Source organism: Botryllus schlosseri, chromosome 12, assembly GCF_051294905.1.
Source record: "Botryllus schlosseri isolate E-star chromosome 12, Bs_hap1, whole genome shotgun sequence".
Classification (NCBI taxonomy): domain Eukaryota; kingdom Metazoa; phylum Chordata; class Ascidiacea; order Stolidobranchia; family Styelidae; genus Botryllus; species Botryllus schlosseri.
Genome location: NC_137247.1, coordinates 9,462,758 through 9,477,331, shown reverse-complemented (window position 1 = coordinate 9,477,331; position 14,574 = coordinate 9,462,758). Strand labels below are relative to the sequence as shown.

Sequence of the window (14,574 nt, the reverse complement as noted above, 5' to 3'; positions counted from 1 at the left end):
CCGTATAATGCGTAATTTTACAATGTCAACAAGGATGGTTTGAACTAAACTATATGGAAAGAGTGATTTCTTGTGACTTCAATTGCTACTCATACTTTGCCACATTGTCTATATTTTGAATCTGGATTACGCATGTCAGGTACGTAGGCAGCGTAATCGTGACATATGAATGAACAGGCTTCAAAGTAAACGATTTTCCTGTTCATTTGATACGGCCTATGGTTTTAGTCAATCAAAAAGCAAGTTTTATATTCTGATCCAAGCAACCTTTCGCGGGATGCACAGAATAACTTCGCGGGCCGCACTTATCCCAGGTCTGGCCTAACCCAAGCCAACCTTACCCAACCGCCGACTGTAGTATGCCTAATTGCCTATATATCATGATGGTGCCAAATATATGATTAATCGATGCCATCGCCAAATTATATAGTGACTCCGCTAGCAATCCTAACATTGGCAATTTATATCCGCCCAATAATATCCAACTTGAATTTCCACAGCAGCCAATATTCGTTGGGGATTTGTCGAGTCAGTCTGAAAGGATAAGCCAACACATTTCGAATGTATAGATATATCTTGGAGGCGTCTCCACGCTATTTGTCTAAATTATTCTTTCAAATATATATCTCATTTTTTCGTTGTAAGACAGCAATCTCCCATACCGCTCCCAATTACCGAATTCTATATTCGAAATGCCCGGTTATACTTGAATGGTCTTGAATCAAGCAAAACACTAATTTTTAGACTCGATTTCTAATCTGTAGTTCGTATTGCCCCTCACTGGGCGCGACAGAACTATTTGCACAATCCGTTCAAACTCTGTGGTGGATGCATTCATAAATGGAATAATAACTGACATTTATGATTCTGGAACTTTAATTGTAACGCATTTGTCATTTTTACGCTGGCCGTTGCCTATAAATTCATACTACTATTATTACCATTTTATCCTGCGTGAAACTGATATAATGAACTTGATTAAACGATATCCTGGAATAGTGAGATTTTACCATTTTCAACACTGGTACGTATGATTCTGCAATCAATTAGAAAAATACAATATCAAAACCAACGATGTTACGACAATTTTAGATTTCGTCCACGAAACGTTTCCGGATCTATACGAAGATCGGTATCGCGTTGGACGAAGTAACCGCAAATATTCAGGTATGCCTGTTATCGAAGTTTTCGGAGCACATGTCTGGCCATCCGCCTAACACGCTGTTTTATTCACATGAAGTCGATTGCACGTATTGAGTTGTCATACAGAAGCTCAGGGGAATGGATCCAGCTTCACCATCTAATGCTAGAGGTAGATCTATAAGCAATGTCGATCCTTGCGCAGCAGCTGACGAGGTTGCACTTTTTGCTTCACAGGTGCGGCGCCAGAGTTCGCCAAAAAGCCGAAAAGTGAGATCGCCAAATTGCAAGACAAGGTTACATTCCGTAGTCGTATCGTGGGGAATCCAGCACCACAGGTTTTGTGGTTGAAACAGGTTAGTAGGCCTTCGTTATCGAGACGAATGAACGAAAAGCACATTTTGTCTGGGGCATTTTACGAATTGTGAAGACAGCCATTTATAGAATATCGATATACAGCTATGCGATCCGTAGGCTTGTATATACTTATCCATGTATGTTTGAATGTTTGATGTTTCCCAGAAGGCCTCTATCTCGCTTTTTACACAGGGAAAACTGTTGGAAGATGATGGGAGAATATCAATTTTTCATAATGAATTGAAAAAGGAATATGTCTTGACAATTTGTCATGTGGAAGACTGTGATTACGGAGTATACGATTGCTACGCCGCCAATAATCACGGTGAAACCAAGTATCGTTTCAGCCTGTTGACTGGTGAGTATCATAATCCAGTTATCGCGCGAACGAGGTGTCGATACTGACAAATAAACAATCGTTAACAGCTGATCGACCGTCGTCAACAGAAGAGTCTGATGAAGGACTGGATGATGTGGTCGAGGAACCCGACCCAGAAATCACACTTCCCGTTTTTATGAAGCGGCCAAAAGATCAGCGAAAACATTCGGGTATAGACATACTAAACTTCAGTTCAACGAAACTGTACGGTTTAAAACAATTGGTTCCTTCTCTAGGACAAACGATGGTAATGACTGCAAGAATTTACGGAAATCCGAAACCAAATGTTCACTGGACTAAGGGTAAATGGATGAAAATACACGGGTATGGTCGTTTCAAGATGCAGCATGATGAGAAAACTCACACTCACACCCTCACCGTCTCGAGTGTAGATGTGCCAGATACCGGTGTCTACAGGTTTGCTGGCTGATATTATTTGTAATTTCGTAGCCTCGGTCGAGAGGACGTGACAAAAATTGAGAGTGCACTATAATTCAGGTGCGTCGCGGCGAATAAGCACGGTCAGGCTGATTCGTCTTTTCAAGTATCCGTGTCAGAGAGCTTCATGAAGGAAACGCTAGAGCTCGACAGTCTACGCAAGTATGTAATATGTTGGCCTATGCCTGGCCTTGTAATTTAACCATAAACCACATTCAGAGTGTCGTCAACGGATCGGCCGGAGGTAAAATCTGACGGTATTTGGGAAATTATCGAATTGCTGCGTGAGGTCGATCCTCGTGAATATGAAAAGTATGCAAGGTTTTACAATCTGAAAGACTTCAAGCCTACGCTTTCCAAATTCCAAGAAAGTTTTGAGGTAACAATGAATTTTTGGAAGGCGATTGTATCTTGCTGCTGCCTCAATATCGTGTAATGTGTATGTGTCCGAATCCAAGTTCTTAGAGTTCGACTTATCTGCGATAAGTGGCAATATAACCGCTTAGCGCAGTGAGTTGCTATGTTCGCGCGTTAGGCCAGGGTTTGTGCCGACAAACTACACCTAGTTAGGCTGACGTTTCGGTGAAAGCTAATACAATTGACACAGAAACAGCTCCATATGTGGACTTTCTATTAGGGCGGTGACTTGATGAGAATCGCGAAAGGTGACGACGAGAAAATCCACGGGTTGATGAGTTTGATGGCGAGAAGAACGTCCGTCGAAGACGCGGTGAAGGAGATTGTCGGCCTGCACGATATCAACGCACTCAAGGGGACAGATGTTACGTTTGAAGCCCAGCTGAAAACATATTTACCGGAAATCGAAGTTAATTGGTTCGTATTACATATTCTACATCTTGACGCTGTCGCAGCTTGGCTTCCGATCGTTCGTATTTGACACCGCATTGCACGAATTGGTGACATGATTTCGTAACAGGTATAAAGACAACTCCAAACTTAACCCGAGCGAAAAATATACCATTGAAGAAATCGGCGATGTCTATAGGCTCACTGTCAAGGGCGTCGGCGAAGAAGATGAATCACGCTATAGAATAGTAGCCGGACCTTATTCGTCGACAGGGAATCTGAAAGTGGCAGGTAACATTTTCAATAATGAGGCTGGACGACCTTTGCACTTCTTTCATCCTCTGTTTCAGACGATATTGATAAATTACGACAACTCAATTACGAGCTGATATCGGGCCTGGAAGTGGAAGACACCAGTGCGTTCTCATCGTGTCTGGACGCCTACACTTGCACTGTCACGGAGACAGTGATACTAGAGTGTGAAGTGAAAGACAGCGATGCAGAAGTGATTTGGTACAAAGATGGGAAAGCTATCAATTTGAAGGAAAACGCAGACAAGTAAGTCTGTGGCTAAAATTAATTAACAATGATGATTTATATTTTGTATGGGCAATACATACTTCCAGAGGTGGTCATTAAAGTACTTCTATTTGTTCGGAGTACTCAAGTAGATTCGCGGATTTGTTCTAGTTACTCAAGTAGTTGGTTTTCTGACTACTTCCACTTGTCATTTTTAGTCAAAACTACTTTTTTTTACACTTGTTATTTTGTTGAGTAAAAGTAGTTTTAAGGCATACATCCCTTTTTGCGTGAAGTTGTCACGACAATTGGGTGGAAGAGCCCCTGTATATTATTATATATATACTGAATATATTTTTGAAAAGTGAACCTATTCATAGTGTCATTGGTCATTTTACATTAAACACGAAGATGCACCAGGAATTTGTACAGTGGCCACCTCCGATAAAGTGCTATGACAGTGAAATGCCTGTCATGGTAGTCCAAGTCTCGAGTCATATGACTCGGTTCGAGTTATGTACAATGATCCGTGTACAAGTTGAGTCAACAAACAGATTGATTCAAGGTGGGTCTGGTCATTTCCCTTATTTCAAGAAAATGACTCGAGTCATTACAACCCTGTGCTCTAGTATTGTCCTTGTCCATTGTAGAACTTTATGCTGTATCTTCTATGCAATGTGTTAAAAGCAAACTATGGATTTATTATTTTCCTGGCGGTAGACTATTTCGCAAGCAGTCATCTATGGCATTCTCATATATTTTCAGATACACTGTTATTCAGGATGGATACAAACGTTCGCTTATTATTCACAACAGCACGTTGCAAGACGCTTCAGATTACAGATGCGTCACCGGACTTAGCTCCACCACCGCAACCCTCACAGTTAAAGGTGATTTTCTGTATGATACAGTGAACAATGAACATAAATATATTCGGTCAGAGCTTTCCAAATAGAGAAACTTCAGTGAATCATAATATATAGGGTTACCATACATCCACCTTTAGGAGGATTTGTCCTCTTTTTTTCAGGTTTTTGAAAATGTCCTCCGAGGACGCCTAAATCCGGCAATCCGTCCTCCTTTACAGCTTTTAGAGCTAAGATTATGGATAGATTCGAGTGAAAATACGCATAAATGACGCTGAGCAGGAATTTCGGGGTTCGAACGTACGCGACGACTTTTTTTTTTAGTCAACAAACCACGATTTTGTGGTAATTTTACCATTTTTTCTTGATTTTACTCCCAGTATCGTAAGTCTAAAAATTTTGAAAAAGTGTCTTCCTTTCCCGATTCCACAATATGGTAACCCTATAACATCGCATCAACAATTCAGAAATTTCAAGGAATTTTAGGTTCACTCCTTTCATGTCGTCCTCTGTTTCTTACTGTCCATAATGCTTCTTTGTAAACAATGGTTGGTTCGTGTCAGTCTCTCTTCCCACTTGTTTTTTTCCTTACTTGATATATAATATCTATAAACAGCAGCGGTTTTTAACCTAGGGGGCCATGGAAACATTTTTCATCAGCAAGACGACTCTACTATAACAAAGAAGTAGATTAAAAATTATTGTCAATATTAGTACGCCAATAAGCAACTTCTTGAACTTGAGTTTACTTTATTTGTTTTACTACTATTTTTGTATTTGAAATTAGACTAATGGCTACTCCAGCGGAAAAAGAAAGTATGGTGAAAGTTATCGTAAGCTTGACTTTATACATCTACAACATCAAGAAGGAGTGTGCAAGCCTCTATTTATGCTATGTTCAACAGTGCAAACTAATGAGTCAATGAATCCGGGGAAGCTGGAGGAATAAAAAATAGGGGGGGGGGGAGGGTGGCATTGATTTTTCAAAGTTCTCGAAGGGGGTCATGGTGTAAAAAAGGTTAGGAACCCCTGGTTAGAGCCTACGATTATTACGATTTTTATATAATTCAAGCACCAGTTCTAGTGTCACTATTATTTTTCATAATGATTGGATGTGTCAAGTCAAGATTTTGTGCAATCTGGTAATTTGCCCAATCAGTGTGGTATCTGTACTGACCTTGGTAATCATTTTGGCAATGTCTCAGTCAAGGATACCCTTGTGTAAGTGTCTTGTAATTGATCATATTCCAATTAGTGGGATTTAAAAGTGTACTTATAATCTCTCATTCATTTTAAATTATTATCCGTCGGCAGATTTTTGTTACTTTCGGTGGTTTTTGTTCATCTGCTGCTTGGATACATGCTGCATAGCATACCTAGGGATGGAGAAGGCTTAATTTTTCAACTACACAATGTGACATCATATTTTTCAGCGTGTCACATTGTCATGTTGCCCCTCCAAAATTTTCATCACGGCTGTGATTACAATGTATTTCCCAATTATTTGGTTCACAGACATCCAGTAGTCCTATGTTTCAGACATGTGCGACTTTATTCCAAGATATTTTGGAAGGACCATGCCATTTGTTGATCACTTGATAACTTTAGAGGCCTCTGCAAATATTGGTCGGGCGACAGTAAATACACTATGATATATGAGCATCTCATATGTATAACAATTAACTTAACATTTTAAATTGTTTCTGCATTGGTAAATAGTAACTATGTAATCACACTGATTCCGGAAATATATCAATCAAAATTATCCTAGTAGGAACAAGATACAATTAACCCTTTCCAGGCGAGGTAGATAATCAAAATACGAATAATTAGATACCGGTACTAGTAATTGCAGTGTATAGATTTTGAATTGTGACAATAGAATCTTAACATTTTATGATTGTTGCATAAAAGATGGCCTTCAAGACAAGTCCGTTCCAGAAGGAGGTGATGCCACATTTGAGGTAACCACTCAAAGAGAGTCTACCAAAATTAATTGGTATCTGTGCGGGGAGAAGCTGGACAATGATCCCGATGTGGAAATCCAACAAACAGGGTGAGTGTGCAATGATGGTGAAAATTCAATCTGCAATTATTTCTGAGGTCTATAAATACTTTAAAATTGTGATGTTACGTATAAGCTTTCTCACATCATAGCTGAGATTAGAATTTGGTTGGTTTCTAAATATTTTAGGATTTTCTATCTGGTGACATCACAAATCTATGATTCAAAACCAAATTTTAAAATTAGGTATCAACACCTTTTCGAACAACGACCAAAAACTAAACCGAAACGGTACCGTTGAGCAAATTTGTTGGAATTTTTCAAAGTAACATGGATATTCTCTACCACTTTCTAAAAATCGCACAGTGATATCTATTACAATCTTGCACAAAGCAATTTACTTGATTTCTGCTATCACTGGCGATAACAGATTTATTATTATTTTTCAACAATTCACAGAAATTTCCATACGCTCAAACTTCGCAACTTGAAGTCGAACAGGGCTGGAAAAATCACGTACGAGTTAGTCGACCCTGTGATTACTCGCCTGACCGCGACACATGTCGGATTAGAATCTCCGGACTTGCCTACTCGTGAAATAGATGCATTCGACTCGAGCGATGTCATTGGATTTGGAGAGGCTAATTTAGTTGTGACTGCCCCTCTTGTAACTCATGGATCAGATGAGAAAAATGGCAAAGATTCGAGCAAAAGTGAATTTGGAAACAGTGATGTGACTATTGAGAAAGGCCTGGAAGAAGTTCGTGCTGTGGAAGGGAGTGATGTAACGTATAAATGCACAGTTTCTGGGGATGTTACGGTATCGTGGTACCGGAATGGCACGAGACTTCTTGACTGTCAGTCTGTGAACATTTCCAAAGCTGGATGTGAACACACCCTGGTTTTGCGAAATGTTCAACATGGGGATGAAGGAGAGATTAAGATTAAAACAGAGAAAGGCTTACAGGTATGTAACTGATTTGTCTCGCGGCACTTTTTGAGTATACCGGTAATGAATTTTTCCGTACACATATTTACTTTTAGCTTTTAGCTTTTAGCGAATAAATTAACAATATGAAGTTATTGTTTCGCGTTATTCTGAAGTTCTGTACCACAAATCACTTGTACATATTTACTTCTCGGCCCTATTCTTCAAATAAGAGCGATGGTTCTAAAAATGTTTTATTTGAGGATTGCATTGTCGATTCATCAAATTCACAAGATATGCACATCCATAGGGGTTCCTGTTATCCCTCTTTCCTAACTCTAATATCCCCCTCTCCCCCGACCCTAATATCCCACTTCCCCAACCCTAATATCCCCTCTCCCCCAATCCTAATATCCCCCCATCCCCAACCCTTACCCTATTATCCCCCCCTACCCCAAACCCTAATACCCCCCTTCCCCAACCCTAATATCCTCCCTCCCCCAACCCTAATCTTGGGATACCATACTTTGGAATCTGGAAGGAAGGACACTATTTCAAAATTTTCGAACTTAGAATACCGGAGGTAAATCCCGAAAAAAAGGTCGCCATTTCCGTTCGAACCACGTATTTCCCGTTTAGCTTCATGTATGCCCACTCGAATTTATCCATCAACTTAGCTCAATAAGCTGTGAAGGTGGACGAATTGCCAAAAAGGAGGATATTTAGGCGTCCTCGGAGGACATTTTCAAAAACCCGAAAAAGGAAGACAAATCCTCCTAAAGGAGGACGTATGGTAACCCTAACCTAACCTAACCCCAACTTTGACCCTAACCCACCTCCAACCCTAATATCCGTCTCTCCAAAGGCACAAAAAAACAACAATTTATTTTGACGTTTATAAATTTTTGTTCGTGTTCATGGGAATTATTTGTTGGTGTCATGGGGAACACTGGCTTGTCATGATCGTAAAACGAAGAAGCACTGAAATTATACCATAAGTTTCTGTACTGGAACTCTGTCCCTGTTCAGGCTGACTTTGAAGTAATTGATGATATTTTGATCCCCTTCTGAGATTTTCCAATTAGTAAATAGCTATTCCACCACTGCACTCAGCAAAAAGGATCTTCTCTTGCACAAATTTTTTTTGTAACTCGATATCATAGATTGATCATATCTTGTATCTGGTTTTTCGATATCTCTGATTATTACTTTTTCAGAGTGCTGCACCCCTTATTCTTGTCACCTCTGCTGTTGAAATCGTACAACATCTTACTGGCGGGACATATGACGAAGGATCCACGATTGAGCTGGTGTGCACTGTGAACACGCCAAACTTACACGGTTCGCTTCTGACATTGGTTTAGTAGGGCTTTCATTCATTACCTCCGGCTATCTGTTTCATTAGGCTCGTGGTACCATAATGGCGATAAACTGTTCCGCTCGGAATCGGTGAAATTCCGCACTGAAGACGTTAAACAGTCTTTGCTCATCCACGATACGACTGTTGATGACTCTGGCCAGTATACTTTCAAGGTGGCAGGTGTTGAGACTTCGACGGATATTTTTATAAATGGTAATCTGCTTACCATGATTTTTACTTTGTGATGAAATAACAACATGCTTTCTATCTCTTTGTGATCAGAATGCGGGGTCAAGTTTACAAAGAAGCTTCAAGACGTGAGTGTAGCGGAGATGGATGTAGCCGAGCTGTCTTGCGAAGTCAACAAGAGCCTGGGCAAGGTTAAATGGTTCAGGAATGATGTTGAGATCTTTGATTCCGAACGGTATGAGATTGTCGTCGAGGGACGGTGGAGGAGATTGGTGGTTTCCAAAGTGACCGAGGATGACATGACCTTGTATTCGTGCAAGTCGGAGGATGATGTTACATCATGCAACCTTATAATTGATGGTAACTTGGCATATTATCTCTCGGCATATATCGTTATGAGAAATTCCTTCGAAAAATCTTGGGCATTCTGTGATAATCACTTAACTGACTTCACGACTGCTATAGTTTTGCTGGCAAGAAGTGAAATCAAAAATTGGTTACCTTCTCTTTCTCTTCGTAATGCCTTTGATCATTAGTAGTAGATTTACTCAAACATTGTTCGTTTCAGAACGTGGTGTTAAGATCCGACAAGGATTGCGAGAAACAGAAGTTCCCGAGGATACCAATGTTACTTTTGAGTGTGAGGTCTCTCATAATGATGTGCCAGTTACATGGTATCTCAACGACAAATTATTTACTGCATCTGATAATGTCAAGTAAGTCGCCATCGGCAACTAACGAATTGTGGAATAATCTTATTTAACTATTAAACTTTGAAGAGCTTCTTGAAGATACAGAAATGCAATATACAATTGAATAGTATATTCATATTGAAATACTTGCCACAAACACCAAATGTCTATTGACTAGGGCGAATTTTTTACATTACAAAAAAGTCGAAATTTTGTCAAAATTGTTTGCAGAGTCAAAATTATTTTGCAACCTGCATTTTGTTTGTATCGATGATGTTTGCAGTGTCGGTGAACTTATCACTTGACATTTCAAATCTTGTAGCCTCGTTTTAGGCCTACCGTTGTAGACCATCGTCTGCTCATTGTGAATCATAAACGGTCAAATGAAACAAATAGGTTGACATGGTGTTATGCTCAACGTGCCGCAATACCCTAACTGAAGCAAGACTGCATGGGCATTGGTTTATATATCACGAAGCGCATGATGAAAAATTGTGATGTAGACAACATTGCTATAATGAAGCAACACGTTGTGTCATCAGCAGTGTACACACAAGTTCAGTGTTGCCAGCCAACAACGTTCTTTCTCCATTCTTGGCAAGCTACTTAGTAAGGACAGACACTTTCTAACCAAGAATGAAGGAAAGTATCTTTTGTTGTACTACAACAAATTTTAATTATTTCTGCCATAATGCGTGATGTAACTACTGGAAATCTTCCTAGGTCCAGATTTCGTTAAAATTAAATATTTTCATCAAAAAATCTGTCAGTTTTCAAGTCAAAAAGTTTTTTCAGGCCAAACCCATTTGTAAGGGAAGACAGTTCCAACCAGAAATGAAGATAAGTAGTACAATTCGGATATTCAATTGAATAGTATATTCATATTGAAATGAACCCGAATATTTTCGGCTGACACTCGTCAGGGGTAATCGTCAGCAACAAGTAGAGAATTCGAATATTATGTGTGAAATCGTCTAATTTACAAACATAAGGTCAAAATTTTGTCAAAATCAAGTTGTTTAACGTCAAAAACGTCAAAATTTTTATTTTTCGTTCAAAAAAATCATTATGCCAATGACACTACCAACAGGGTATGTTTCATATATGTATGCAATCACCATGGACTTTGTAACTGACCACCTCTGCAATTAGACCTATTTCGATGAAATGATTATATTCAATATCGGCCTATCAAATCTTCAAGTAAGTGAAAATTTATGAAAATACCATAATATGGAACATTTAGATTTGAAAGTATCGGGCGAAAACACAGAATGACGCTGTATCATCTTACCGCGAGTCAATCAGGGCATGTTAAAATCAAAGCCGGCAGTGCGACCTCCGATGCGCGACTGGAAGTTCTCGAACCCCCTGTGGAATTCGTAGGAGGATTGAAGGATGTTATTGTGGAGGAATTGTCCGATGCCAGATTCGAATGTCAGGTTAGTGTACTGATTTATTCCAACACATTTCAAGAATGTACTGATATTTGTAGTACTATTGTCATTTTTTTATGGTAGGAAAAAATCAAGCGCCAGAGAAATTTGATGCTGAGTATTAATCTTTGAGACTAGCCGATTATTATTTGATTGTCTCCCATCGTGATGTCATAGAAGTATGGATGATGTGCTAAGTTTAAATATTCGACCAGAAAGAATATTATGCCAGTTCTCCACCACTTCAATATTATTTGGTAATTTTCCGACCATACCTATGCCATTGCACACTAAACTGACAATACTGTGGGCTGATCACCACTTGAAACATGCAGAAATGCTATTTTAGCGATTGTGCATAGCTTTGTACTACGTTTTGGATGCTTACAAGCGATCTATTGAGGTTTAAAGCATTCAACTACGGAAAGAAATGTCACTATGGGATGGGTGTCTGATCTCAAAGACTACTCTAAATCGTTTCGACACCTTCCTATCTTTTCATTCTATGTCTTGTGGTGTTTTGAAATCATGAAATTTTAATAATGAACTGAATTGACACCTATAAATCTAGTTAACATAGTATAATTCTTAGTGAAAAAGGGCGTATCAGTTCAGTATCTGAAAAAAATCATCACTCATCGTCACTTTATATGTATTTAAAATTCAATATCATAACTATCATATTGAATCGTATAAAAGTTGAGAGTATTCCTAATATGAACTAGTGGCAGCCAACCAGAGGTGGTCAAAGTAGTCACCGTCGCTACTCAAGTAGAAGTAGAAGTAACGCAGGAATTTCTACTCAAGTAGAAGTAGGAGTGGCGGTTCACAAGTAAGTAGGTATTCTACGTATGTTTTTGCCTAAAAAACTGAAAACTGTCAAGTAGAAGTAGAAGTAGTCTAAAATCATAACTACTTAATAAGTAGTGCTAGTAGGCAAAATCTACTTCAAGTACTTTAAAAAGTAGAAGTACTTCGTTACTGACCACCTCTGCAGCCAAAATAGTCTGATGTTTGATAAAGACATATTGCCTGTGTTCCATAACTAATCTGTCTCGTCCTGTGCTCTTGCATCTACACTATGGCAATTCACTGTTATAGTGCAATGCGCAATATATATATCAAATTACTCCATACAGCTGCAGTAGACTGGATAATCACTTTGCTATAGCTTCGAGTTGCAATTTTAATTCATATTGGCCTACATCATGTTGCTGCGCATTCAGTATCTCCGTAGATTTGACACATTATCATGTTAGGTTTCTCGGCCTAACGCGCAAGTGCGTTGGTACAAAGGACGCACTTTGGTGCAAGAATCGGAGAAACACTCGGTCATCGCGGACGGGTGTCAGAGAATTCTAGTCCTGCGTAATTGTACTTTCGAAGACGAGAAGAAATACGTGTGCGACGCAGACGACTCGAGAACTTACGGAAAGCTAACAGTTCAGCGTAAGTTGATATCATCAGTCGATTTTACGAGTACATAATATTAATGACTGAGTTAGAAATATTGAACGGATGATGAAGTTCTTGGGTGCGCTTCTTTTTTAGAGCACTCAAGTATGTTTTGCCTACTTGCAGTACTTACTCAAGTAGTTATATTTTCAAACGACTTTCACTTCTACGGGACAAAACAACTTACTTTTTAATAATTGTATACTGTAATGCAGTGGTTCTCAACTTTTTTGACCTCGTGGACCGGTAAAACTTTAAAGAAATTGTTGCGAACTGGTGTACCCTCAAAAATCGAAACTAACCCTGAATTCAATTAATGTATGCAACTCAAATTTAATATAGGCAACATTCAGTGCTACCTTTTTTACATTCGTTATTTATAAGTAGTTCTATTGAAGTTTCTGTAAGGCGAAGGTCGCAAAGCTCCCTTAAAGACCACTAACTTGACAGACACATTCTACTCGAGAATGTAGGAAAGTATCTTTCGTTGTACTACAAATTTTTTTAATTATTTCTACCATAATGTGTAATGTAACTATTCGAATTCTTCATAGGGCCAGATTTCTTTAAAATGAAGCTTTTGCTTGTAAAAATGTGTCAGTTTTTGAGGCAAAAAAGTATTTTCTCAGGTCAGACTACTTTGTAAGGACAGACAGTTCCAACCAAAAATGTAGATAAGCAGTACAATTCTTACATTATGTGGGAAAACACCTAATTTGCATACGTTAGGTCAAATTTGGTCAAAATTGATATTTTTAAGATAAAAAATGTCAAAATTTTGATTTTTTAGGTCAAAATCTTGCGTTTCTTAGGTAAAAAAATCGCCCTAGTGATGATATTACCCATTTTTTCTATGATGCGTAAAGGTTTTCGGTTCCATCAAACAGGCCCAGAAACTACCAGAAATGTGTTTACAGTCTACGGGATGATGACTGCCTCTAAGCTTCTTATTCGATTATTCAATGATGCATTTTATCATGCTGACTTGACATCTCTGGAGATAAGCTGGATTCAGAAATCTCATCATCGAATTTTTTTCCAGCACGTGAAATCAAATTCGTGCAGCCCCTAAAGGAATTGAAGGTGACAGAGCGCGACGAAGCAAGATTTGAAATCACCCTCTCGCACAAAGACGTGGAAGTGAACTGGCATAAAAACGGCGCTAAAATGGCCAGGACCAAAAACATCGACTTTGGATCGCAAGGTTACGTACACTGGCTTGTGTTCCACAATGCTTGTCTCGATGACGACGCAACGGCCATATCCGCTCATGCCGAAGAGGAGAAATGTGCTGCAATGTTCTACGTCGAAGGTAAAAGAATGCAAATAACACGACAAACAATAACAAACAATGCTTATGTTATATTCAGAGTACTCTGTGAAAATAGTGAAGCAGCTTTGCGACAACACAGTGGTAGAGAAATATACCGCTGAATTTTCTGTGACTACCAATTATGATGATATACCATACTTCTGGTTAAAAGGTAACTGGTGTAGAGCTTTTACGACTATAAAAATCATGACTAATTTGTTCGGGTTGGTAGATGGAAAGAAATTGAAGAGGGGTAAAATGGTTGAGATGCTGGAGGATGGCGTGCGTCACACTTTGAAATTACACGACTGTCAGCTGTCGGATTCTTCAGAAATTAGGTTTGTGTCGAAAAAGGCAGAATCAAAAGCCAAACTCTTAGTGAAAGGTGAGCCATGAACGGTACTTTCCCGCTGTTGAATACTTCATAAATTGTTTGGATATTGTTTGCTAGAACCTCCGGTAAAATTCCCAAAAGCCCTCAAGTCCAGGAGTTGTGAAGAGATGGATAGAGTTGTGTTGGAATGTGAAGTCAGCCGACCCAATGCTGAAGTGTTTTGGTGGAAGGCGAATATGAAGATTGTTGATAATGAAAAGTAAGACTTTTCAGATCAGTTCAAACAACGTTTCCGTGATCCTGAATTACTTCTAGTAGTTTAGTACTTGCTGTTCCTTTTTTATATTTTAAGTTATT

The 14,574-nt window shown here is 39.0% G+C and overlaps 1 protein-coding gene across 1 annotated transcript in view; it reads left to right on the top strand.

Annotated features, from left to right (window-relative positions):
- The first annotated feature begins 1,070 nt into the window (after nt 1-1,070).
- LOC145452386 (titin-like) overlaps nt 1,071-14,574 on the top strand; it is a 157,144-nt gene continuing 143,640 nt past the window's right edge. The window contains exons 1-24 of the mRNA XM_080330579.1: nt 1,071-1,167; nt 1,241-1,312; nt 1,378-1,496; nt 1,690-1,855; nt 1,924-2,046; nt 2,113-2,293; nt 2,375-2,476; nt 2,534-2,693; nt 2,952-3,148; nt 3,252-3,412; nt 3,472-3,679; nt 4,406-4,530; nt 6,421-6,562; nt 6,971-7,478; nt 8,657-8,780; nt 8,845-9,012; nt 9,082-9,348; nt 9,557-9,704; nt 10,927-11,122; nt 12,376-12,565; nt 13,614-13,883; nt 13,942-14,055; nt 14,116-14,268; nt 14,335-14,476. Coding sequence (XP_080186705.1) covers nt 1,282-1,312; nt 1,378-1,496; nt 1,690-1,855; nt 1,924-2,046; nt 2,113-2,293; nt 2,375-2,476; nt 2,534-2,693; nt 2,952-3,148; nt 3,252-3,412; nt 3,472-3,679; nt 4,406-4,530; nt 6,421-6,562; nt 6,971-7,478; nt 8,657-8,780; nt 8,845-9,012; nt 9,082-9,348; nt 9,557-9,704; nt 10,927-11,122; nt 12,376-12,565; nt 13,614-13,883; nt 13,942-14,055; nt 14,116-14,268; nt 14,335-14,476 — 3,995 coding nt within the window. The 5' untranslated portion in view covers nt 1,071-1,167; nt 1,241-1,281. The remainder of the gene's footprint in view (nt 1,168-1,240; nt 1,313-1,377; nt 1,497-1,689; nt 1,856-1,923; nt 2,047-2,112; nt 2,294-2,374; nt 2,477-2,533; nt 2,694-2,951; nt 3,149-3,251; nt 3,413-3,471; nt 3,680-4,405; nt 4,531-6,420; nt 6,563-6,970; nt 7,479-8,656; nt 8,781-8,844; nt 9,013-9,081; nt 9,349-9,556; nt 9,705-10,926; nt 11,123-12,375; nt 12,566-13,613; nt 13,884-13,941; nt 14,056-14,115; nt 14,269-14,334; nt 14,477-14,574) is intronic.